This window comes from Vulpes vulpes, chromosome 9, assembly GCF_048418805.1.
Source record: "Vulpes vulpes isolate BD-2025 chromosome 9, VulVul3, whole genome shotgun sequence".
Taxonomy (NCBI): Eukaryota; Metazoa; Chordata; class Mammalia; order Carnivora; family Canidae; genus Vulpes; species Vulpes vulpes.
In genome coordinates this window covers 9,255,961-9,281,560 of record NC_132788.1, presented here as the reverse complement: position 1 = coordinate 9,281,560, position 25,600 = coordinate 9,255,961, and the positions used below count along the sequence as shown (strand labels likewise).

General features: G+C 43.5%; 1 protein-coding gene across 5 annotated transcripts in view; it reads right to left on the bottom strand.

Moving 5' to 3' along the window:
* The window catches only part of SP110 (SP110 nuclear body protein), a 42,552-nt gene that overhangs the window by 13,829 nt on the left and 3,123 nt on the right, over positions 1-25,600 (bottom strand). For 4 of the 5 annotated variants that reach the window (XR_011994132.1, XM_026006290.2, XM_026006286.2 and 1 more), the window contains 9 exons: positions 24,242-24,410; positions 22,116-22,367; positions 21,700-21,753; positions 19,016-19,093; positions 16,165-16,233; positions 12,022-12,105; positions 10,442-10,495; positions 5,336-5,479; positions 2,673-2,738 (listed from right to left, as the gene is read on the bottom strand). Coding sequence is in view for 4 of the 5 variants with exons in the window: in XM_026006286.2 (XP_025862071.1) it covers positions 2,673-2,738; positions 5,336-5,479; positions 10,442-10,495; positions 12,022-12,105; positions 16,165-16,233; positions 19,016-19,093; positions 21,700-21,753; positions 22,116-22,367; positions 24,242-24,410 (970 nt within the window). In the remaining variant the exon portion in view is untranslated. The remainder of the gene's footprint in view (positions 1-2,672; positions 2,739-5,335; positions 5,480-10,441; positions 10,496-12,021; positions 12,106-16,164; positions 16,234-19,015; positions 19,094-21,699; positions 21,754-22,115; positions 22,368-24,241; positions 24,411-25,600) is intronic. The other variant, XM_026006289.2, reaches the window with a different exon arrangement.

The window sequence follows — 25,600 nt, the reverse complement described above, 5'->3', positions numbered from 1 at the left end:
GGGGACGGCTCCCCGGAACAGAACACTGGAAGATGCCCAGCCTTGGAGGGGCAGGAGCTATAGCAAGCTTGGGTAGAAATGAGGGGGTGGGAAGAACTTAGTTTCAAGAGCCAGCCAGTACTCTTGCATGGAATGGCTGGCTCCGTTACTTGTCTCCAGACTGTGCCCACTCAAATAAATATGGCCCAGGGGATGACAGCTCAGCCTCAGGAGCCAGACTGGCTGGGCTTATAATCTTGGCTGTGCAATTAGCTAGCAAGTTTACGAATGTGTATATTATTGTCAAAGTTGACTGGAAGATTTTCCACGGGGGGTTCATAACCTGGGCAACAGGGCAGAGCCACAGGTAACTTAGGACCACTACTGCAAACCCCAAAGGGGGCCTAGAAGGCATTAGGGACCTCGTATAGTTCTCCGTCTCATGGAATAAATGGTAAATGTAGGTCCCAAAACGCAGATGTCCCAGTCATGCTTGCAAGCAGATGCAGGAACAGTGGGTAGCGCTGGCAATTCTGGGCAGCAAGCCAGGGTACAGAGTTGTGGGCACAAGCAGGACTCCCTCCTTTACTCAGTGCGGGCAGTTTACCAAGACAGGCAGGACCTTGTGTCCTGAGTATTTCCAAAGCTGCCACCGTGTACCTAACGAGTGACAGCTTCCTAATCTGTTCCCAATAATCCTTCATTTGGCTTAGTCTCACCTGCTCATCTTGCAAACCGGTTTTTAAGGATGGAACCCTGAAGGGAAGGCCGCCTGCCTAACATCGATTAGCTCACCGTTCAGAAGCGTGAGCAAATAATGAGGAACCTGCTATGAAAAGTAAGCAATTAACAAAGAGAGTTCATGGAGACCAAAAGCAGGGTGGACGAAATGAAAAGAAAGCCTAACAGAGACAAGGGAAAGCAGAATGGAAAAAAACCGAATTACGGATTGGGTAGATGAACACAGGGAAAAGTCACAAGGTGAAAACCACGCATGTACAGACATGGCCTGGGGAAAAGTCTGGAGCTCCATGGTAGTGTAGTCGTTGCAGCTCATACTGCATTGTGGAGTAAACGGAGGCTCTGATATTGGGGTTCACACTTTGCGAAGAACAGATGATGTATTGGCCTGACAGTTATTTTGGTGTAAACTTTGTGAGACACGGAGAAGCTGGACATAGAGCAATGGGCAAGACTGACTGCTTACTGATCTCATTTGACTTTCACACAGTGAACAGGATGTGCACAGTTAATTATAGTTGTGACAAGTGCCACGAAGCAAGAAAACACTGGGCTCCATGAAGGCATGTTAGGGAAACCTACCCTTGCCTGCTGGGACAGAGAATGCTTAGTTCAAGGTGAGGCAAGAGGGTGTCAAGGGAAGGGAAGAAGAACAAGGGAGATTAGCTTTGGGGAGGGAGTGTGTGATGTGGACAGAGGGAGGAAGTCTTGAGCAGGAAAGGAGGGTGAAGCATCCAGTGTCACAGTGGCCTCTGCTCTGAGAAATCAGGCTGGGGGGAGCACTCAGGATGTGGGTAGGGGTTGGATTGTGTGTGTGTGTGTGTGTGTTGCGTTGTGTTTCTTGACCTAGGTGCCAGGTACATGTGTGTTTTCCTTTGTATTAATTCCTGGCACATGTGTTTTTCTTAGGCATGTTATGCACCAGTGCTACTCAACATGTCGTGTGTGATGAGACAGCAGCTGATCAAAATAGAATCAAGGCTCTCCAGGTCGTGGGATCGAGCCCCATGTCAGGCTCCATGATGGATGTGGACCATGATTGGGATTCTCTCTCTCCCTCTGCCTACACCACACCCCCTCCCCACCAGGGGTACATATGATCTCTGTCTGTCTCTCTCTCAAAAAAGAAAAAAGATAAAAAAAGGAAAGAAATAAAAGAAGAAATCAAGGTATCTCCACTGAGGAGGGCTTGCTGTGAAGACAGCATGTCTAATGTCACAGTTAATTTATAAGCTCCTTCTTTTTATAGACCTGCCACAAACAGACTTGTAGATGGCACCAGTCTGTGGACCCCATCTCAAGTAGCACCTGCTCTGCTTCAATAATAAATTCATGGGGGAGAAAAGACCAATGTTACTGGAGCCTAAAGATGGAAGGGAGAGTGAGAGGGGATAATGCTGAAGAAGTGTCACAAAAGCAGAAGAAAATTGAGCTCAAGCAGAAAAGGAGGAGGGAAAAGAGGAGGAGAAAGAGAGAAGGATGGTGACCCCAAGAGGCCTCAGAGTGCAGGGGGCAGAAGCAAGCTCACAAGCTGAAGCATAGAGACCAGGCTCACACCCCTGTCTGTCAAAGCAATAGAAAGCTCAGCTCTTTGTAGGTAGGAACATCATCTGGGCTTTGCTTTCATAAAGGTTTTCACCAAGTTTTAGAATGAAGGAAGTATAAATTGATGTTAGAACTTAACTCATGGGTTTGATCATTCTCTTTTAATAATTTTGGGTCTTTGTATAGTTCTGTGTTGAAGAATCTGTACAGAAGTAGGTGATTGGGTAGGCAGTATAAGGTATGTGTCAGCATTCACCTGAGTATCAGGTGTGGCACCTTGTTAGAGCAGAGAATGCAGGTGAAGGAGACCTTGCATGGGAGGGAACGAGGAGGAAGAGAGGGAGACAAAGAGTCAGCAAACAGGGCATCAAGCGGAGATGGCCAGGCCCTGCTTCGGGCTTACTTACTCTTCAGGGGAATATTTTTCTGATGCCTTGTTGAACTTGAACTGATATCTTCTTTCCTTCTCTTTTCTAAATAATAATAATAATAATAATAGCATTTGTAATTGGAAACATAGATTTACATGCTTTATGTCAACTATTTTTTTTCTAAAGATTATTTATTTATTTATTCATGAGAGGCACAGAGAGAGAGAGAGACAGAGACAGAGACACAGGCAGAGGGAGAAGCAGGCTCCATGCAGGGAGCCTGACGTGGGACTCGATCCCGGGACTCCAGGATCATGCCCTGGGCTGAAGGTGGCACTGAACCGCTGAGCCACTCGGGCTGCCCTTTATGTCAACTATTTTAAAGTAATTTTTGAATTTCTACCACTTTGGAGAGACAAAGTAGATATGAGTCTTGTGAAAGGAACAGTATAGCATTGACCATGGAAAAAGAGCCAGCTCACGTTGATAGATAGGAAGGCTAAAAATACTACAGAAGCTGTATATTCATAAATTAATATATTCATATATTAATATAATAATGTATATACATGTATTTAATACAAACAGTAAAATAAAGGGTATAACTTTATAACATAGAAAGGGCTTTTTAAGGAAGAAATACATAGGGCACAAAGCCATGGTTCTCACACCATGGGTGGCTTGGTCCCCTGGGGGATATTTGACAATGTTGGGAAATCTTTTTGTTTCTCACAATTGGGAGGAAGATGCTACTGGCAGTTAATGGCTGGGATGTTGCTAATCTTCTCACGATGCACATGACAGCACTCATAACAAAGAATTATTCAGCTCCAAATGCCAGTAAGTGTCAAGGTTGAGAAACTCTGGCATAAACCATCTTGGAAAAGATAAAACTGATTTGTCTAAATAAAATATTTTAAAAAGTCTCCACTACCAAAAATTTCTCAAGTTAAAAATTTAAATAAAATAAATAAATACAAATAAAATAAGAAAAATTCCAATACATTAACAAAGTGTTGATTTCTGTAATTGATTAAACAAAAATGAATTGTCCTATAAAAAATGGGCAAATATGAACAGGTGATTCTCAAAAGAAAAAAATTCTAGTAAGAGATTTATTTAAAAAACAGGTATCTTTGGGCAGCCCGGGTGGCTCAGCGGTTTAGTGCTGCCTTTGGCCCAGGGTGTGATCCTGGAGACCTCAAATCAAGTCCCATGTTGGGCTCCCTGTATGGAGCCTGCTTCTCCCTCTGCCTGTGTCTCTGCCTCTCTCTCTCTCTGTGTCTCTCATGAATAAATAAATAAAATATTTAAAAAAACAGGTATCTTAGGAGAAATAGGCTAGATGATGTTATTGCAAATTGTAAACCTCCTAAATCTCAGTGGTTGATTATAGGTATTGGTAAATGACAACTTGAGGACCAAATCAGGTCAATACCTGCTTGTATACATAAAGTTTTATTGGAACACAGCCAGGAGCATTTGCTTATATGGTTGTCTCTGGCTGCTTTCATGCTACAATGGCAGTGTTGAGTAGTTGCAGTAGAGACTGTATGGGCCGCAAAGCTTAAACTATTATCTGGCCCCTTTTAGAAAGTTTGTCAAGTGCTGGTTTAGAACAACCCAGTTGTACATCTCCTTCACGCTACTTGTTCATCACAAGTTAGATGCAGTTCCATGTCATTGTCATACATGGATTCTGGGGAAAGAGAAACCTGTGTCTAGAACCATTGCTGGTCCCATGACAGAGAAAAAGATGATACACAGGCTCCGAAAGGTTTGGCTTTGAAGTGACCCTCACACCTCTGTCCACATTTCCTTGTTCAGTCAAGTGACATGGCCACACCAGTGTCCACAGGGCAAGGGTATATAATCTTCTGAGATATCAGTAGTGATACAGCCTATCACATGCAAAGTGCAAAGAAATTCAAAGGAAAACATGAGTAGAATATCATTCTTTGCTTTTTTTTTTTTTAAGGTTTTATTTATTCATTCATTCATGAGAGACACAGAGAGAAAGGCAGAGACATAGGCAGATGGAGAAGCAGGCTTCCTGCGGGGAGCCTGATACAGGACTAGATTCCAGGACCCTGGGATCATGACCTGAGCCAAAGGCAGACACTCAACCACTGAGCCACTCAGGTGCCACCATTCTTTGCTTTTAATCTTCAACACAGAAAAGTCATTATTTCTAGTTTTGGTGGAGGCTTAGGGAAAGGAGCATCCATGTAATGTTGTTAATGGGCATCTAAACTAGCAAAAATTTGATCATTAATATGTGTTAATTTTAGATATGTAGACTTATTGACTAAGTCACTTCTCTTCTAGAAATAAATCATTAAGAAATACTCCTAAGAGTGTGTCCACTTTGAGGATTGGTGTCACTCCTCATATGGGGTGAACTTGAATCAGACAGGAGCTCTCAGACTCAGTGGAGCAGTGGTGACTCTACAAATAGAAATGTAAACAATAGACACTGGGAAGTAGTCATGTGAGTCCATGTGTCACAGCTGAGGTGACCTGCACATTGTGGGCACTGCACTGACTTCTTCCCACAACCACTTCCAGCAGCTCCTTGCTGACTTGTCTGCACTGCTCCCTTCTACTGTTTCCTTTGCGTACCACCCAACCCTGTGCCTGCCCCATGAGAGACTCTCCCACACTGAGCATTCAGATGACAGATTCAGTCCCCAGCTTACCCTTTGGTTCCAAGGTTTGAACGCATTCAGTCCTTGCCTTTTGGGCCCTTGTCATGACCTTTGAGCTCCTCGTTGAATCATCCTTCCTTTCAGTTGCCTGATCCATCACTTGGAGAGTCTCTTGGATTCTGTGCTCAGGTGAGGCTGCCCATGGGATAGTGATCTGTTAATAGTTTTAAATTGTGGTTCCCAGTGAACCTCTTCCTCCCTCTTTTAGTGACTTCCCATCTCATACCCCAGTCTTCAACCTTTTAGGAAATCCCTGTACCTTTGTACCTCACTTTTATCTGCTATTTTCTTATAGTCCTTCCTCTTCTTTTTTGTGTTTATCTTTTTTTTCCTCCCCCAAATCACAATACTCCATCCTGTTTCTCTTTTCCCCCTTCAACTCCTCTTTTTGTTTATTAATTATACATGCATCAATTAGAATGTAAGCTCCATGAGGGCAGGGATGTTTGTGTTTTGCTCGCTGAGTCTGTAGGACCTAGGACATGTGCCTGACACATATCTCACACTATTCACCTTTGTTTTTGTTTTTAATTAATTATTTATTTGTTTGTCAGAAAGAGAGAGAGCACAACCAGGAGAACAGCAGGCAGAGGTGAGAAGCACAGAAGGCAGAGGTGAGAAGCAAGTTCCCCACTGAGCAAGGACCCTGATGCAAAACTTGATCCCACGACCCTGGAGTCATGACCTGAGCCAAAGGCAGTTGCTTAACAGACTGAGCTATCCAGGCTCCCTCCATTCACCTTTATTGACTATATACATAAGGAGAGCATATTTTTGAAAATATTAAAATGATGTAATTTTATCCTCATAAATCACAGTGGCCCAGGGTTCCCTAATTATTAAATCAATAAGTTTCTGGGAAAGGACAGACACTGGCTAAAACTGAGTCATCACTGCTTAGTTGAGACCTTTTGGGAGACCATGCACAAAATCTTGAAACACAGAACTTGTTGAGAACCCAAAGGTTTTCTAAGTTCCAAAAATTACCTTTATGTACTACCAATACAAGTTTGGAGGTCTAAATGTGAAGTTTTCCTAGAAGTCATTGGTAAAGAAAGCATATGACAAAGACTAAGTTTTCTCTAGCCAAGGGAAGAGAGGAGGTGGGAAATTGCGAGAAAGAGAAAAGACAAAAACGAGTTGCAGCAAGTAGATCTGAGTCCCCTCCTGGGTCAAACTCTGAGACTGAGAGGCACTGTAAATAAGCAGGAAAATTTGGAGCACATGTCCAAAGCAGTGATGCTCATGTCATGATATATGTTGGGAGCTGAGGGGAAATGCCCTCCCAGGGTGCTCATGGAATAGCCCAGAATCCAAGGAAATCCTTAGCGACTAGCACATCTTGGGCCCTAGTTTGGGTACACAGTTTTGAGTAAAAGAATGAAGGGAGAGGGAAGGAGAAAGGTAGGGGGGAAAGAGTTCAGGGGAGGAGAACAGGATGATGAGGATGTCATAAAGCTAAGGTGTAGGAACCAAAATGTGCAGTTTCACAAATTTTTGTTTCCTATACTGCAAATAATGCAATTTTCACGCATGGAGTAGACACATGATAAGTAGCCATAAGTCAATTCAGATTTTTTTAAAGATTTTATTTATTTATTCATGAGAGACAGAGAGAGAGAGGCAGAGACACAGGTAGAGAGACACAGGCAGGAAGCCTGACATGGGACTCGATCCTGGGTCTCCAGGATCAGACCCTGGTCTGAAGGCAGCGCTAAACACCTGAACCACCCGGGCTGCCCAATTCAGATGGTTTTTGAATGCTTGGGACTCCAAATCTAATTCCAGTTTGATATTGGGAGTTTGAATCCTACCTGGCCATTAAGACTAGCTTTCTCTACTCATCCTGGCTCTGAGCCAGACTAGACACAGTCCTAATCTCAAAACTATGTGACATCTCCTGTTCAGTTCCACCCTATTCCTCCCAATGATAAGAGAAAAGAATTATGCTGGAACCATCATGGTGTCTGGGTTCTCCTTCTTTTCTGAGGAAGGGTCCTTTAACAGGGTGACTTAGGGGGCAGAGATGGGACTGGCTGTGTTCCAGGGATACTCAGATGGCCATGTGCCTGGAGAGGAGGCCACGCTGGTCATCCAGGTAAGGACCTTGATGAACAAGGGAATAATAACTTCACTCTTTTTGCTTACTTCTTGGGAGCTTTTGCCCCTGCCTTCTTTTTGAAGATGGCAGGTTATATTTTTCTATCTTCTTTTCTAAAACAGAAAAAAAATAATCTCATAGCTATAAATATTGATTTATAGGCTTGAGATGTCAATACTTTATAAATAATTTTTTAAAGATTTTATTTATTTGTTCATGAGAGATGCAGAGTGAGAGAGGCAGAGACATAGGCAGAGGGAGAAGCAGACTCCTTGCCTGATGTGGGACTCAAGCCCGGCACTCTGGGACAATGCCCTGCGCTGAAGACAGACACTCAATTGCTGAGCTACCCAGGCACCCCTTATAAATAAATTTATGTAAAAAACTATTTCATTTTACTTGGAAATAAAAAACGATTGAACAAAGAAGTCATATATATACCAAATTATTAACAGTGGGGAATCTCTCCCTCTCCCTCTGCCCCTCCCCTCTGCTTGTGCTCTCTCTCATGCTCTCTCTCAAATATATAAATAAAATCTTCAAAAACAAAAGAGATTTACTTAGCTAAAAACTCAAGGGCAAAAATCATAAAGGTAAAAGATGAACAGATTTGGCTGGTTAAAAAATAAAAAATGTCCACACTTCAAAAACATCCTTATAATATTAAGACAAAAAAATGGGGAAAATTGCAATATATGTAAAATATAAAGAGTTAATATCCTTACTAGATAAAGCAAAAGAGAAATAGGCACTAGGAAAATGGGAGAGAACATAATTGAAAATACTCAAAGAGGAAATACAAGTGACACATGTACTTAAAAATTGTCTTCATCCTAACTCGGGGAAACGAACTAGGGGTGGTGGAAGGGGAGGAGGGCGGGTGTTGGAGGGGAATGGGTGACGGGCACTGAGGTGGACACTTGACGGGATGAGCACTGGGTGTTTTTCTGTATGTTGGTAAATTGAACACCAATAAAAATTAATTAAAAAAAAAAAAAGAAAAAAATTGTCTTCAGACCAGTAATCATAAAAAAAGAAAAAAAAAAAAACACCACGTTGTTTGGCTTTAAGGATCCCTGTTCTTTAAAATGTTTTATCCTACTTAGTGTTGATGAGGACATAGAAAATGAGCACTCATCTATTGTCAAAGGGAATGTAAACAATCGCATTTTCTGAAGAACAATTTGCTGACAAAGATGAAATCGAAGATATGCAGACTCTACCCAAGTAATCTCACACTTAGAAATTAATTCTGAGGAAATTACTGGATATACGTGCAAAGGTACAAACACACACATACATGATTTCTATTTTCTTTTCTTTTTTAAGATTTTATTTATTTATTCATGAGAGACACACACAGGGAGAGAGAGAGAGAGAGGAGGGCACAGACACAGGCAGAGGGAGAAGCAGGCTCCATGCAGGGAGCCTGATGTGGGACTCGATCCCAGGTCTCCAGGATCACACCCCGGGCTGCAGGCAGCACTAAACCGCTGAGCCACCTGGGCTGCCCTGATTTCTATTTTCATTTAAAATTGGAGATAACCTAACTGCCCATCATATAGGCGATTATTTAAACTAAATTGCTAATTATACAATAATGTGCTATATAACTAAAAGAAAGAAAAACATAACATTGATATGCAGATATATGTATTAAATACCCAATGAAAAAACTGTTTATAGACCATATAGTAGATGCTTCTATGTATATAGAATAAGATAAAGCTATGCATATTTCTAAGGTATAGAAATAAAGTGGGAGAAGCAGATGAAATAAGAGTTTCACTTCCTGATTAACAGCTTCCTGTACAGATTCTGTGGATTTTACTGGGAACATTGTATCACATAAGACAAGGTAGGCTGTGCTGTTGTACAAACAAAACCACATTTTGGTGGCTAAATGTTGACAATGTTATGTCTTAATCACACAGAGTCCCCTGCAGGACTTGGAAGCTCCCAGCAGCCTTTATGGTGGTACTGAGACCCACACTGCCTTGGTCCTCTGGCACCTTCTTCTTCCACAATCAGATGAAGAGGGTATGGAGAGCTGCACAGTGGCACCTCTGTGTTGTTGTTGTTTTTAAAAGATTTTATTTCTTTATTTGACAGAGAGAGAGAGAGAGAGAGAGAGCAGAGCACAAGCTGGGGGAACAGCAGAGAGCAACAGGTTCCCTGCAGAGCAGGGAGCCCAATTCAAGACTTGATTCTCTGCCCTGGACACTGCATTTCCCAGCTCCTTGCAGTGAGCTGGGAAATGCAGTGTCCAGGGTAGGGAAGAGAACTGGAAATAGTGCAGAGCACTAGCAATGCTCACCACTACAGTGTGCAAGGCCTGAACTGCTGATTGTTTGGCTTTCTCTGGTCTCACTCCTCTTTATTAATAAAAGTATTGATTTTGAGCTGGATACTTGTCCTTTGAGTATAAAAATTACATTTCCCAGCCTCCTGTGCAGTTAGGTGTAGTCAGGTCACTCCTAGCAATGAGATATTAACAGAATATCTAACTGCAACCTGCAGATAGTGCCCTTCAATGGAGGAGAGATGCACCCCCCGACCCCCCACCCCACCACCAGACCTTGCCTCTTTCCTTTGGTGGGACTGTAGACTCGCTGGCTGGACCTCAGTGAGAAGGGGCCACACTCTGAGGATGGTGGTGCAATGACTAATGACAGTTTGAGACTCTAGGTGCATGTGTCAGCCCTGACTGCCCACCTCCATGTGGGAGAGAGAAATAAACTCTCTTATTTCAGCCATTGGTTTTTGAAGAGAAGGGTGGTTGTTGTCACATACAACAAGCTAATCCTACTGGCTGCTGCTTATTGCTTTTATAGTGTGGAAAATTTTCTGTGTTGAAAAAAATAAATCCCTGTTTTAAAAAGCACAAATCTTTTTATGGTGTAGGATGTCTTTTGTAGCCTGGAAGAGCATTAACAACCCAAAAAAGTAACATCAAATCCACCCTAACAGAAACCAAATAGGTTCTTTACACTTACGCTTTTCCCCAGGAGATTTTCCCAAAGGTGATTTATTTCCATTCTTTGTTGGATCTAGAAAGTAATGAGAAAGAAAGTAATTTTAAACGGGCTTTAAATTTTGTGACTACCTCATTTCAGATAATATTGGGTTGGCAAAGCTTTGTCAGTATTATTTCAATCCTTTCCTTTATAATGGGGAATGATGGGGCTTGAAGAGAGTTCTAGGGGGGCCATGGCACTCATCTCATCCTATGCCATCATCCTTTATCCACAATCTTGGAAAAACCCACTCATCCTTTACATGCCTCAGTCTGATCTATAAAATTGGAATTCATTATTCAACATTCTCTAAGGATTGTTGTAAAAATAAACTGAAAATATCCATGAGAAAATTTGCAATATTACTATATAAGTTAGTGCAATGTGGGAGAAACTGTTAAAATGATTATTTGTACCTTAAGGGGGTCAAATTCAACCCATTCTTTCTGACAATAAATACTTGCCATTTGAGAGTTGCATTCTGTGAATTTGTGACACATCGCCAACAAACAGAAAAATGTTCATATTTTCTTTCCCCCTGAGGATAGCGGTAGCAAATGTGCACTGTGGCATAGTGATTGTGAGGGTGGATTCACCTCACCACTTGTCGGCACATGCCCACAGTGACATCAGTGGCAACTGCTCGGTTGTAGTATTATATTTGTGTTTCTGATGAGCTGTTCTCTTCCCAATTCTCTCGGAAAGGGTAAGTGAGAAACATGGAAATTTGGATCTTTGGAAAAATTTTGTTCCATGGCTTGAACACTTGCAATAGAGTACCATGAATGTATTTAGAATACATTCAGCAGGATAAAGAAGATGTGGTTTATGTATACGATGGAATATTCCTCAGCCATTAGAAATGACAAATACCCACCATTTGCTTCAACGTGGATGGAACTGGAGGGTATTATGCTGAGTGAAGTAAGTCAATCGGAGAAGGACAGACATTATATGGTCTCATTCATTTGGGGAATATAAATAATAGTGAAAGGGAATAGAGGGGACGGGAGAAGAAATGGGTAGGAAATATCTGAAAGGGAGACAGAACATAAAGACTCCTGACTCTGGGAAACAAACTAGGGGTGGTGGAAGGGGAGGAGGGCGGGGGGGTGGGGGTGACTGGGTGGCGGGCACTTAGGGGGGCACTTGACGGGATGAGCACTGGGTGTTATTCTGTATGTTGGCAAATTGAACACCAATAAAAAAATAAATTTATTATTAAAAAAAAAAGAATACATTCAGCAGTATTGTCCCAAGGTTGAAAAAATTAGTTTGGAGATTAGGGTGGGGAATCTTACTCTTTTTATGTATGAAGTATATAGATAGGCAGACATTTATTCCTCCTCAAGATAATTATCTATCTATCCAAACATAAATGGGTATATAATATATTTGTGGTATTAAAATATCATAGGTTGTGTTCATGGTTAGGAAAAAATATCCAAGAGGTCTCCTCAAGGCAGTGATAATGGAAAAAGGGTTGGTTTAGAATCAAAAAGCTCTGAATTTGGGCTCCTGAAGACTGCACTTTGAGACTTGCAATCCCTCATCTTTACCATGCAGGATGCTTAGTGGTGTGCCGGGCGGCTCCTGGGGTCTTCTCTTTTCTTCATTTGTTTCTGAATAGTCATCACTGATTTCTGGAAAAAAAAAAAAAAAAAGAAAGAAAGACATTTCTTTCAGGTCTCAGAAAATGGCCCTGGAAAGTTCCTAGGAGTGTCCTGAGGTCCCAGGACAGACATTTTTGGTGAAGGCTGGAGGTTCCAGGTCTTGCTTGAGTCTCCATAACCCTTCCTGAGAATGACTCTACTACTGGGTCTGTCTGGCACTCTGGGGAGGAGTAGAGCAAGGCTGGGCAGGAGAGTGTCCTCTGCCAATAGAGATATCCAGCGAAGTCATCTGAGTCCTGGGACCAGAGGCTCAAAGTGAGGTCGTGAATCCCTAGGGCATCCCAGGAACCCTTTCAGGATATCTCTGAGGTCAAAATCATTTCCTTACTAAGACGTTCCTTGCCTTTCATATGTTGACATGTGCTCACATGGAGCAAGAGCTATGGCAGGTAAAGCTGCTGGTGCCATAGTATAAATTAAAGCAAGTGTCCCTAAACCTTATGCAGTCTTCCCTACAACAGACCATTTAAAAAAAAGAAAAGAAAAAAATAAATAAAATTAAATAAAGAAAAGAAAAGGTCAGTTTCACTTAAGAATGTTCTTGATGGGGATGCCTGGGTGGCTCAGCGGTTGAGTGGCTGCTTTTGGCTCAGGTGGTGATCCCGGGGTCCCAGCTCAAGTCCCGCATCGGGGTCCCTGCATGGAGCCTGCTTCTCACTCTGCCTGTGTCTCTGCCTCTCTCTCTTTGTCTCTCATGAATAAATAAATAAATCTCTACCAAAAAAAAAAAAAAAAAAGAGAATGTTCTTGATGAACCAATTAAAATGATTAACTTTATTACATTTCTACCCTTGAGTACCTCTCTTTTTAATAATCTATGTGAAAAACTGGGAAGTCCATATGTAGCAGTTAGCTACATCTTGAAGCACGAATGTCTCAAGAAAAATACTTGTGTGATTGAGCTACAAGCTCACTGTATAAGTCAGTGAACCACTATTTCCCAAATGTCCAAGATATTATAAAATCCTGCATAAATAGAAAATCTTTTTAAAATGCAAGACAGCATAATGCATTGCATTGCAACAGATTATAAAAAGTTCGTTGATGTGGTTTCAGATGCCACCTCACAACTAACGTTTAAACCAACCCTTCTTGACTTTGGGTATAATATCAAAGATAAGCATACACAGATATCTCAATAAATGGTGAAAACACTCCACTCTTTCAAACTACAGATCCTCACGAAGCAAAGCAATGTATCCCAACCGGTCAAGCAGAGAAGCACCTCTACAAATCTAGCAGTCTTTGACTCCGCTAGCCAGTAAGAGATTTTTAAAAATGTAAAATAGTGTCAGTCCTCTCGCCAATCTTTGTGTTTGGAAAATATATTTTATTTTACATAAAAGATGTTATTTATGTTAACAGGTAGTTGGTATATCACTGTTACTTATAAATGAATTAACACAAATATTTTTCAATGATTGGTTTTAATTTCTGATGCAGTACATATTGGTAAATATAAACAACATAAACAAAAAGTCTTTAGGGTCCTCCATAATTTTTAAGAGTGTAAAGAAGTCTTCAGACCAAACACTTTAAGAGCTGCTGCCTTAGGCCACCGCTGAGGTCAGCCATACCCTGTGGCTGGAGCTGTTTCTGCACAAAATCTCAAGTGCAGCAGATCTTGGCTCTCTCTTGTCACACACACCTCACCATCTTTCTCTGCACTTCTCCCTCCTCCTATTATTACCTTTACACATCCACCTAGTGCTGTGCCTGCTGCGTGCGAGACCCTCCCACACTGAGCATAAAGGGCGGACTGTCTTACCTTCTGGTCCAGAGGTTTGGGCACATTCAGTGCTTGCCTTTTGGACCCCCCAAGAAGTTTGACTTCTTGGTTGAATCGCCCTTCCTTTGAGTTGTCTGATCCACCACTTGGAGCTTCTCTTGGATTCTGGGCCCAGGTGAGGCTTTCCCTGGGCCAAATAGTGATTTGTGAATGGTTTTCATGGGGGGCACCCAGTAAAGCTCCTCCTCTCCCTCCCATGCCTCCAGCCCTCACTTGAGATCTCTGTGCCCCTGTGCCTTGTTTTTCTCTTGCTATGTGTCTGCAATTATGTACTTTTTCTCGTGTGCACCTTTCTTTCTCCCTTGGACTCACCACCTGCTCTCACGCCTGTTCAACCTGTTGCAATTAACCAGACCTCCAGAGCGGTGGGATTTCTTTCCTGGGCCCTGTGGTATTGGTCCAGGAGGTGGCCACATCGAGTAAGAATGGCCAAGGGGGGCAGCCCAGGTGGCTCAGCGGTTTAGCACCATCTTCAACCCAGGGCGTGATCCTGGAGACCCAGGATCGAGTCCCATGTTGGGCTCCCTGCATAAGCCTGCTTCTCCCTCTGCCTGCTTCTGTCTCTGCCTCTCTCTCTGTATCTCATGAATAAATAAACAAAATCTTTAAAAAAAAAAAAAGGCCAAGTGGTCTGTTTTGGTACTGGAAGAATGTTTCCAAGTACCTTTCCAGCTTCCTGAGGCCTATGGGTGGATAAGGAGGGACCCAAGTGTCCCTGGGTGCCTCTAGTAGGGAGAGTGCAAGATATCGGATATCGAAGGATTGAGGGGCCCCGAGATGGAGTGAGAGGCTGGAACAGAGAGGATTTGCGATGCCTGAGCTGGGGGGTTGTCAGGGTTAGGGTTCTCTTTCCCACAGACCTGGATGCCTTCAGTTTGCCAAGGCCTTATATTTTTGGATCTGATTTTTTTTTTTAATTGAGTGCCAGATTGGCAGACTGTGAGGAAACTAAACTCCCTTGATTTCTCTGTGCTTCTGTAAAAAGCCCTAGCCTCTTGAGACGTGGAAATGTATACAGAATAAAAATAGGGAATGCTTGCTTTCATTTCCCTAGAAACATTCCGCTTTTCACATACCATGAGAATGAGATCTGTAGCTAGTAAATTGCCATCTGATCCAAAAGAATAATAAAACTTCTCATCTCCTGAGATTGCTAAATGCCTACAGGAGGGCTTGCTTCCTAGGTTAAGTCCCAAAGTACCAGGACTGGAGCCCTCCCGCCACGGGGTATTTATACATCAAAGGGGACGAAGCCCAGAACTTGGAGACATCTTTAGTAAAAGCTGGAGACACCTGGACTTTCTCTGCCTCTTGGAAAGAGGCATTTAAATTTCAAAAAATTAGGGTGAGGACCCAGGATTGTTTCAATCTTATCTCAAAGCAGCATTTTTTTTTCTCCTTTCGGGAGGGAAACAGGATGGCTGCCCCTGTTCCATCTGTGAACAGAAAAATCCATCATTCCCTGTCCCTTGTCTATGGGATATCATTTGCCTCCTGGAGCGATTTCATCAGCTCTCTCCTCATGCCCATGGGTCTGCATGTGGTGGGTCGATGCTGCGGTGTTACTCTGGCTATTGAGCTGGTGATGAGTATCAATAAGGAATTCTCTCCCCTGACCCATACACTTGGGGTTTCTGCTGTGGTCCTATATGTAAAGAATGTGCCTATGCAAGTGGGGCACCATGTCAGACACTTCACGGTTTTTGACAAAGCTCCACCTGGCATGGCACAAGGGCATAGACAGCTAGCGCAAATCTTGAAATGGGCAGTCAAAAATGGAAAACTTAAAGATTCCCCCCAATTATTTGCATCTTCTCTAAGCAACGTATGCCACCATTCACCCAGCCATTCAAGCCAGACACTGAAGAGCAAGACTTAACTTCTCTCTCCTCCCCAGCTTCCAATTTATTGAGGCCTGTCAATGCTACCTCCAAGCTGGTCTTGAGCTGGCTCTCCTCTTTCTGTTTCCACTGCCAGATCTGAAAGCAGAGTTCTGTCAACTTGAGTGGCAAGTTGAACCCTTGCAAACGGTTGCCCTGCTTCCATTCTATTCTGTTTCCAATTTATTCTTTACCCAGCCCCACAATTGTTCTTGTCAAATGTAAAGTGAGATCATGCCACTTCATTGATTAGACCTCTTCGATGTCTCCTCATTTCATTGCAATAAAATCCAACTTCCCACACCTTGACTTACAAGCATGAGCTGTCTGCAGCCTCTGACCTCCTTTTTCTTGTCTTACCTTTTGGGAGGCTTTTTGTCTGGCGTCTCTTTTTTGGAGTCGACCAGATACTTCTTTTTCTTTTCTTTCCTAAGAAAGAAAGAGTACAGATCATCTATCCATGGCTACAGACATAGATCTGCCAACTTTATATTTTAACAAATTTCAGCTTTCAATTTTGGTCTTCAGACCACAGTGGCAAGGCGGTCACTGGTGACTTTATGTGACGCTACTTCATGGAGTAATGAGGGAGAAGAAATTCTTTTTTTTTTTTTTAAATTAATTTTTATTGGTGTTCAATTTACTAACATACAGAAAAACACCCAGTGCTCATCCTGTCAAGTGTCCACCTCAGTGCCCGTCACCCATTCCCCTCCAACACCCGCCCTCCTCCCCTTCCACCACCCCTAGTTCGTTTCCCCGAGTTAGGAGTCTTTATGTTCTGTCTCCCTTCCTGATATTTCCCAACATTTCTTTTCCCTTCCTTTATATTCCCTTTCACTATTATTCATATTCCCCAAATGAATGAGAACATACACTGTTTGTCCTTCTCCGATTGACTTATTTCACTCAGCATAATACCCTCCAGTTCCAACCACGTTGAAGCAAATGGTGGGTATTTGTCGTTTCTAATTGCTGAGTAATATTCCATTGTATACATAAACCACATCTTCTTTATCCATTCATCTTGCGATGGACACCGAGGCTCCTTCCACAGTTTGGCTATTGTGGCCATTGCTGATAGAAACATCGGGGTGCAGGTGTCCCGACGTTTCATTGCATCTGAATCTTTGGGGTAAATCCCCAACAGTGCAATTGCTGGGTCGTAGGGCAGGTCTATTTTTAACTCTTTGAGGAACCTCCACACAGTTTTCCAGAGTGGCTGCACCAGTTCACATTCCCACCAACAGTGTAAGAGGGTTCCCCTTTCTCCACATCCTCTCCAACATTTGTTGTTTCCTGCCTTGTTAATTTTCCCCATTCTCACTGGTGTGAGGTGGTATCTCATTGTGGTTTTGATTTGTATTTCCCTGATGGCAAGTGATGCAGAGCATTTGGGAGAAGAAATTCTAATGTGGTAGAGGAGAGAGACACATGACGAGATGGGGACAATGAGTTTAGTTAACTCATTGCTAGCAGTTTGGTTGTGAAATGGAAGAGAGAGCTGTGGAAGCAGGTAAAGTGAGCTGAGGATCAAGAGGAGGCTCCTTTTATGAGCTATGGCAGGCTCGGGCAGTGGCTGAATGCAGATCCTGTGACACGGAAATGCTGAATTCTCAGGAGAGAGAAGGGATCATGGACACCATTAGGTGAGGTGGAAGGATTGCCATAGAGAGAAAGAAGTCACCAGACAGGAGGGGACAGATACAGTTGGAGTTTGCAGGTTGGTAGCAGGAACTGAGGGGATTCCTATATGATGCCTTTCTAGGAAGTAGGAGGAAAAGTAATCTGTCAAGAAAAGGGAAGTGCCCTGGAGGAGGGAGGTCAGCATTTTGAAGAAAAAGCTCAGGGTTGGAAAGGATCATTGTGGAATTGTCATGCAGTGTGGGAGGATCATTTACTTGGAACTCATGAAGACACAGCCTATGTACTCTGCCCTGCTGTGTGGCTCTCCCCAGTAGGGCCTGCCTCAGACGCAGTGTGCAGAAAGCAGATAACAGGTCCCTCCAAGACCTGCCAGAGGGTTCTAGGAAAAGACAGAAAGAGGAAGGCAGATTAGCGTATCAGCAAGAGGTTACTGAAGCGATGGTTTGTGGACTCTAACCTGTTATGGAGGGGCATGAAGAGAGGCATATAATGAACCAGACAAGAGGAAAGCCAATGGACTGGTTATCCAAGTGAGGTTGAAGGACAGCTCCAGAGAGAACAAATTGTAAGGAAGAAATCAGGCAGGGATACTTTCAAATTAACTTTTAAAAAAGATTTTATTTATTTATTTATTTGAGAGAGAGAGAGAGAGAGAGAGAGAGAGAATGCATGTGAAAGCAAGAGAGGAGCAGAGAGAGAGGGACAAACAGGCTCTGGACCCATGTGCAGCCCAATGAGGGCCTTGATCCCACTGCCTGAGATCATGACCTGAGCCAAAATCAAGAGTCAGAGGCTTAACTGACTGAGCCCCCCAGGTACCCCTTGAATTAATTTTTAAATAATTAATTAGTTAATTATTGGGAAGTTAAGCCAGACTTCAGCAAATAGAAGGTTGATGCGTTGCCTTTGGGTGCAGAAGGTCAAGAATCAGTGCAGGAAAAAGTCACTGGGAAAGATCCAGGGAAGCATTGCTGTGTATGTCGAAGGTGTCCAGGATGGTGGCAAGACTTGCACTAGCAGAAAAATTCTATATCAGCCTTTGAGGTCTGCTGAGGAATTGAGGGCAAGTCTGGGATGATAGTGATGAAAAGGGAGGGAATCTTTCATTCGAATGGTTAAGCCTCAAAGTAGAGGATGGAGGAGCAAGGGGCTGGCTGGGTAGCAAGTGGTAGATATCCACACTGCCTTTCGCCATGAGTGATAGCAGAGTCTGCAGCCCTGTCTTAAGAAGAAGCAGTGTCCTCTCGGGGAACCAGCTTTCAGTTAAAGAGGTACGACTAACCCTCCAAAGAGTTGTGGGTGAAGGAGACCTTGGTGATTTCAGAGCAGACAATTGTAACAAGTACATATTTCAATGGCCCTCAACGCCTTCTTGTTTCCCTAGAATCTTCATGGAGACCATCAAGGGAGATGCAGTGAGTGGGAACTGAAGAAACAAGTTGTCAAGAGCATCATGACTATAATCCCATGGTGGGTGCTCCCGGCAAAATATGATTAGAAAAGCAGAAAACAGCTCCAAATTCCTGCTCCCGATGCCTATGGGAGAAAGGCAATCCTTCCTTACCTTTCTTGTTGGGAGGTGTGCTGGATGCCTCCTGGAGCTCTTTGGGGTCATTTGGTTCAGGAGAGTCATCTCTTATCACTAACAAAAGAGAATTTGGTTCAGAGTTTGGAACAGGCTGAAGGAAAAGTCCCGAGGGAGCTGAGGGGAGAGCAGGAGGGTGCTGAGGCTGGGGAGCTGCCAACCCCTGGAGCTCCTGGCCCTGCCTTGATTTGATCAGTTTGTCATCAGAGTTACCTGTGTGGCTATCCCAGTGAATCAGGGAGCAACTGCCCCGCAGAGGAGGGCTCAGTTTGACCTGTTTCAAAAGGTTCCTCTTGCTCACTTGAAAAGAGGAACAAGGGCTCTCAGCAACCCTCATGCAAGGAATGAGGCTCTGAGCAGTGTGGGTGCTGACCTTGAATTCTGGTGGCTTCAATGAAAGGGAACGTCTTCGTCATATGAAAAATACACGCTACTGCTTACAGGTCTGTGAATGGATATTTTTGAACTGCTCCCTTTGTCATTACTTCACCTTGAAAAATAGTGAAGGAAGCTAAGAGCCGTATGTATTTCTGTGTACAAGAACTGAGAACGCAGGAGCTAACCTCTACTTGCTACCACGACCACGTGTTAATAGCAGATAAATACAAAGTTCTAGTTTTTGGTGCCCCAAGAACAGAAGGGTTGGAGGCCATAATAAATCTCAAGTAAGACTGGCACCTTCTTCCTGCTTATACGGTGCCATGTGACCTATCTCAAATTTTGGTCTGCTTAAGAGTAGGTCGTTGAGGCAGATGGCAAGCGGTCATTAGACATTTGAAATAATTGTTGCATTTCAAATTATTTTAATCATATCAACTCTCACAAATCGAAACGATACAGAAATGACTAGGGTTGAAGGTGAAATTTGCCCACAGTCAGGGTGAGGGCTGGGAAAAAGAACCATCCACATCTGGGTTGCCAGTTCAGTGTCAGGGCCACACTGTGTGTTTTTGTTTGCTCTGCGTTTGGATGGAGCAGTTTTGAACTTTACCTTCTTGCAGTGACCTCAGGTTGCACGGTGAGTTATGCAGTCCTGCTCTGCCTCAGTCCTGTGTCCTTTCCTGTCACATGCCCTCATGGTGGTGAAAGCTCTTGCTTAGCAGATCTCCTAGTGATGTTTGCAGCCCAGGCCCACTGGGTACCCGTGGGGCTTCTGACCCTCATCTTCTGTGCTCTTGCTCTGAGTCTACCTTTCCCAGACTCATCTCCCTTGTCCTTCCTAGGATTTCCTGCCTGTCCAAGCTCCTGGGGGTCTGAGTGGACAGCTGGGAGCTGGGTGAAGAGGGTGGTGCAGAGTAGCAAGGAGAACCCTGTCTCGAGGGAGACCCGAATGGCCTCTCCTCTTGGTAGACATGGAAAGTAAGGCAGACAGTAGTTGTCCACATCAAAATTACCTGACACAGGGCCTGGTGGGCATCTCTTTGAGCGTTTCTTTATCTTTTGTTTGGGGGCTCAGGTTATTACCAGACATTGAGCAGAGGAAGAAGAGGAATTTCAGATCCCAGAACTAGCAAACAGGGACCAGAGGGAGGAGGAACAGAAACAATCTGTTCCAGCCACGAAAAACGATGGAGGCCCACTGAACACCAGAGCCTGGTAAGGGTGGGATAGATGGGGAGAGTCAAGGGTTATTTCCTTTCAACTTCAACTAGCTGCTTACTAATTTTTTTCTATTTTATTATTAAAAACATTTTTTTAAAAGATTGTATTTATTTATTCATGAGAGACACACAGAGAGAGGCAGAGACACAGGCAGAGGGAGAAGCAGGCTCCATGCAGGGAGCCCGACGTGGGACTCGATCCCGGGTCTCCAGGATCACGCCCCGGGCCAAAGGCAGTACTAAACCGCCAAGTCACCCAGGTTGCCCTAAAAAAATTTTTTTAATTCTAATGTAGTTAATATACAGTGTTATACTAGTTTCAGTTGTAGGATACAGTGTAGGATACAATGAATGAATTTAATTCATTCCTTCTTTTGGTAATCTAGAAGAAGGGATCTTCCATTGTTATTGGCTTCATGATTATGTCCATCTTATTTGGATGGTGTGTATTAGAGGACTGAAGAAAACATTTGGACCATGGGGGGCCCTTTATGCCTCAGTATTGGAGAGCTCAGAATTTATGATGCCATTTTTGACAGTGCCCAATAATACTCCATGGTTATATTTAATGTAATCAAAAGTCCTTAATAATGATACTTGGGGGGAAATAAGAAACACAACTTTGGAAGCCAAATCTTTCAGCGTTTTATCAGATCTTTCAATCAGCAGATCTTTCAATGTTTAATCATCTTTTCTAATAATTTCAATAACATTATAATTAGAATCCAAACCCCATAAAAATGAATGTGATTGAAACTGAAAGGCCCCTGTAATCAGAGGGTGAATGATTGAGTAGTGGTCAAAGAGGGGTGTATTGCACAAGTGATGTGTCCACTCAGAACACTGTTATGAGCTGGACATCATAGCATCAAACTGGTTGTGGAAGCATCCCTGATAGGTAATCCTGTGCTGAATTGGTGCATCTGTCCCTCTGTTTCTTTTTCTTTGTCACACCCAATTATTTCTCCCTGGGATCCTACCACAAGCCTTGGGGTTGGCAGGTGCATGTTTGCCCCTCATACCCACTTTGAACTGAACTAAATCATCCCCAAGCAATATTACCTTGCACAGTGTCAGGAGGCGTGCTGGGGATCTCTTGTGAGTCTTCGTCTTCGTCTTCATTTATTTGGGATGTTAAGTTGTCATTGGTCATTGAAGAGAGGAAGAAAAATCATTACAGGGTACAGGGACAGAGTGTCAGGGAGGAAAGCAAATGGTAAAAACAGCTAACACAGAAGCACTGAGGCCTCAGGGTGGAGAGTTGGGCTGTTCCAGGGGTGGGAAGCAGGTGTTTGGCCTCTAGGCTTTCCTCAAGCCCCGGGCAGTGCCCATCGTCCTTCTTGGAAAAGACTGTGTGTGGTAGGTGGGCACATGGGATGGACCAGTTTAACAAAAAAGGTGGAACCCTAGGCTTCTAGATATGACCAAGGTACCCTATGCAGGGGAGGCACAGGTGATGGACAAGGTGTGGTCCTCACCTGGAGTGATCCTTCTTTCCTGGGTGGCTTGGGGGAGAGCCGCAGCAGGGCCAGGAGGGCTGGATGGTTCGCCCAAGATCTCAGCTCTGTGCTGTGTGGACGTGCTGGGCTCACTGACACTGGGTGCATGGGGTGGGTGTTGGGGAGGCAGCAACGGCAGCAGTGTCTGGAGGGAGCGCCCTTCTGCTGGGTAGGCTGGGGCTTCGAGGAGTGTGGGCACAGTTCTGTTCCGTTGTCGGTAGGAAATGACAGCTGCAATTGGTGAAGGAACACACGTCAACACCCTGGATACTCAGAATTATTAGGGAATTTCTTTGTGGGGGACCTCCAAAGGGTCAGGGGCATGCAGTAGTCCATCTTCCTCCTCCCCCGCTCCTCCAGGTATGGAGAACCGGTTCATCACCAGCATCATCCTTCAGTGGCTCCTTTCTAGTCTATGTGTTTAATCTGGGCATTCGACTCTGATTTAATACCAAAGTCGTTTCACACATAAAGCTGAGTTTGACTTCGTACTCAGGGATTTCATCTTCTTTAGCTTTTCTTAAATTTTGGTTTCAGAATTTAGACAGTGTTGTATAATGTTATAATGTCAACACATGTTCCTGTTTTAATAAATAAACACATCACACCTCCCTGTAGCAAATAAGATGAAATAGAAATTCCTTCACAGGCTGCATCCTTTCTACTCTGGTTTCTGCTCATTTCTGCAGATCGAGCTTCTGTGCCTTCCTGCCTTGCAACCTGTGATGGGCCACACCAAACTTCCTCTCCCTCCTCAATACTCCAGGCCCTTTGGCTTCCTACATGTCATTCTTTCCAAGGCCGGGTTTCTCTTGGGATTCTTCTCTATCATTTATTTCAGAAGTTTTCTTAATCAGGGAACAGAAAAAGGAAAGTAAGGTGAGATTTTGGAGCGGGGCCTACGACAAAAACAGAGGGCTGCAGATCCAGAAGGATGCACCAGCTGGGCTAGGGCGGGGCAATGCTGTTTATGGTGCCTCTGGCTTTCCCACTGACTCAATGTGGCCTCTGAGAACCCAGTCCTCCCTGTGCCCCCCTGATGCTGCCAGGAGCACGGGCTCAAGTGCACCTGTGCCTGCCTGGAAGGGCGCTTTTCTCTTTTGCTGCCTCTTTAGCTCAAGAAGTCATTTCTTTTTGGGGGTAGGCAATTCTTGCCATCAACAGTGGTGACCCCATTAACAAAATGTCACAGTGCAATGTGATCTACTGGTCCTCTTCCTGTTGTTCTCAGATATGTGAACCATGTGCCTCAGCCAAAGTGTGTGTCCTTAAACCTAAAGTGATTGTATCACCTCTTCTTTTTGCCCTGGCTTCTTCCTTCCCAGCTCTGTGCTTGCTCTCTCTCTCCTGCTCTTTATTTATCCAGCTCGTTTTTATTCCCAATGCACTTCAAGCTCTGCTTCCTTCTTTTACTTTCTCTGTCTTAAGCTCCCTCTCCTCTGTCCTCCAGCTTTTTTTTTTTTTTTTTTTTTTTTTTGTCCTCCAGCTTTACACTCTCCCTTCCACCCGTCTTTGTTTAAAAGAAGGATGGAAAACTCAGGAGCTGGGGTTGGGAAACCCAAGGAGGGCAGCTGGCTCTGCTCTTAACAGACAAGGAACTTTGGGAAAGATATTCTGAGCTTTGATTTCTTCATATGTCGGATGGGGATAATACCGACTTCACAGGATTGTTTTAAAGATGAGATAATCATAGAAAGCGCTTGAGATGATGCCTAGTACATAGTAAGGACTAAAAAAAAAAAAAGATACTTATTATCCATCCCTGTTCATTTCTCTTCCCCTCTGGCTCTCCTTATCCTTCTACCAGACTGAGTCTCTGCAACTACATTTCCCTAGAGACTGTCCAGTGGGGTAAACGGTACAACCTTCCCTCACTTCATAGAACAGGTAAGACAGAAATGTGTCCTCTAGAAACTCCTCTTAGAGAACTGGAGCCAGAGGCTGCTCTTCCTGGTTCACCCATGAGAGAGTACACTCCCTATCTTCTCAGAGAACTGGACATTTGAAGTTCATAATTCTACGGGGCTGAAAGCCAACCCAAACTTTGAGCACAGCAGCTTCCAGCATGCTTTTATAGCCCAAAAGATATTCAAGAAGCCTCATACCATTTTTGAAGCCCTTGAGAATTGTCTTCAGGGTGGGGTATTCATACAGGTTAATTTGGCTGAACAATATCTTCAGAAATGACAGGTTGAAGGTCTTCTCCAGGTGAGTGAGGATGTTGTACACCACTCTGGGTATGGGGACCTTATTTCTATAGGCTTCCATGGATTCCTTAAAAAATGGAATCGAGGATTATTATAAATGGCTATAAAATGGAATGGAAGTTTATTACACATCTGTCATTCTCTAAGTTGTAAGAATGATATTTTGTTCTTTTAAGAAGGAATTTAATACAAATATACAGTCAAACTCTAACATAGAGAAATCACAGTTCCCATGTTTACTTTTGGAACTTCACATATATTTGGATTGTTAGTCATAGGAATAAATAACTTAGCCTTCTTTAAAATAAGTCTGCTTTGTGAACCTTATTTTAGGTACATTTGAGGGAAGAGAGAAATTTTAGGGAAGTAAAGGAGAGTCAAAGGCTGCTACTGTGCAAATTCTCTAAGACTGGGCAGAACTCGGTAGCAATGCAACCAATTAGCTGGTCGCAAGTGGCAATTCTGCTGATTGCTTGTTAACCTCTGTTCGCTCTCTCGGACTGGTGATGACCTGAATGGCTTCTAGCCACAGGGAAATCAGCCAGAGAACTCCTCTTCATGAGAGCTTGGCCTAAAGGAGAAACACGGCAGGAGAGAATTGACTGCATAAGAGTTACTGAGCACCTACTAGGCTAGTCCTTAGTAGAAATAGAAATGGATAAGACCAACATGGTGCTATCCATACTGAGAGAGAGACACTATCAGGAGGAGAAGATGGGCATTAAATAATAAGCACAAATTAAAGAATGCCCGGTTGCTATTGAGAGAAGTGTTATGAGAGGAAAGCACAGATTTCTTTGAGAAATCGGTTAGATGAGTGAGTGGGTTAAGGAAGCCTCTCTGAGGATTGACATCTAGGCTGTGACCTGAAAAGGGATTGGAGCCAACCAAGCCAAGATGGGGAGAAGATCATTGAACCATTGTTGTACTTCCCTAAGCCTGAGGCTCAGGAAATGCACAAAACCTCCCAAATTATGAAAAGAATGTCATTTTTTGTCCATGTAGCCATATCTTCCAATGCCTGTCTTGCTTCACATCTGAATGAACTTTGCCCAAGAAGCTCTTAGGAATTGGGAGGGTGGCCTTGTGAGTTGAATGGTGTCACTCTTCCAAAAAGATATGTCCACTTGAAACCTGTAAATGTGACCTTACTTGGAAAAAGGATCTTTGCAGATATAATTAATTTAGGATCTTGAGATGAGATTATCCTGGATGAAGGTGGGCTCTAAATCACAGTGACAAGTGTCCTTATAAAAG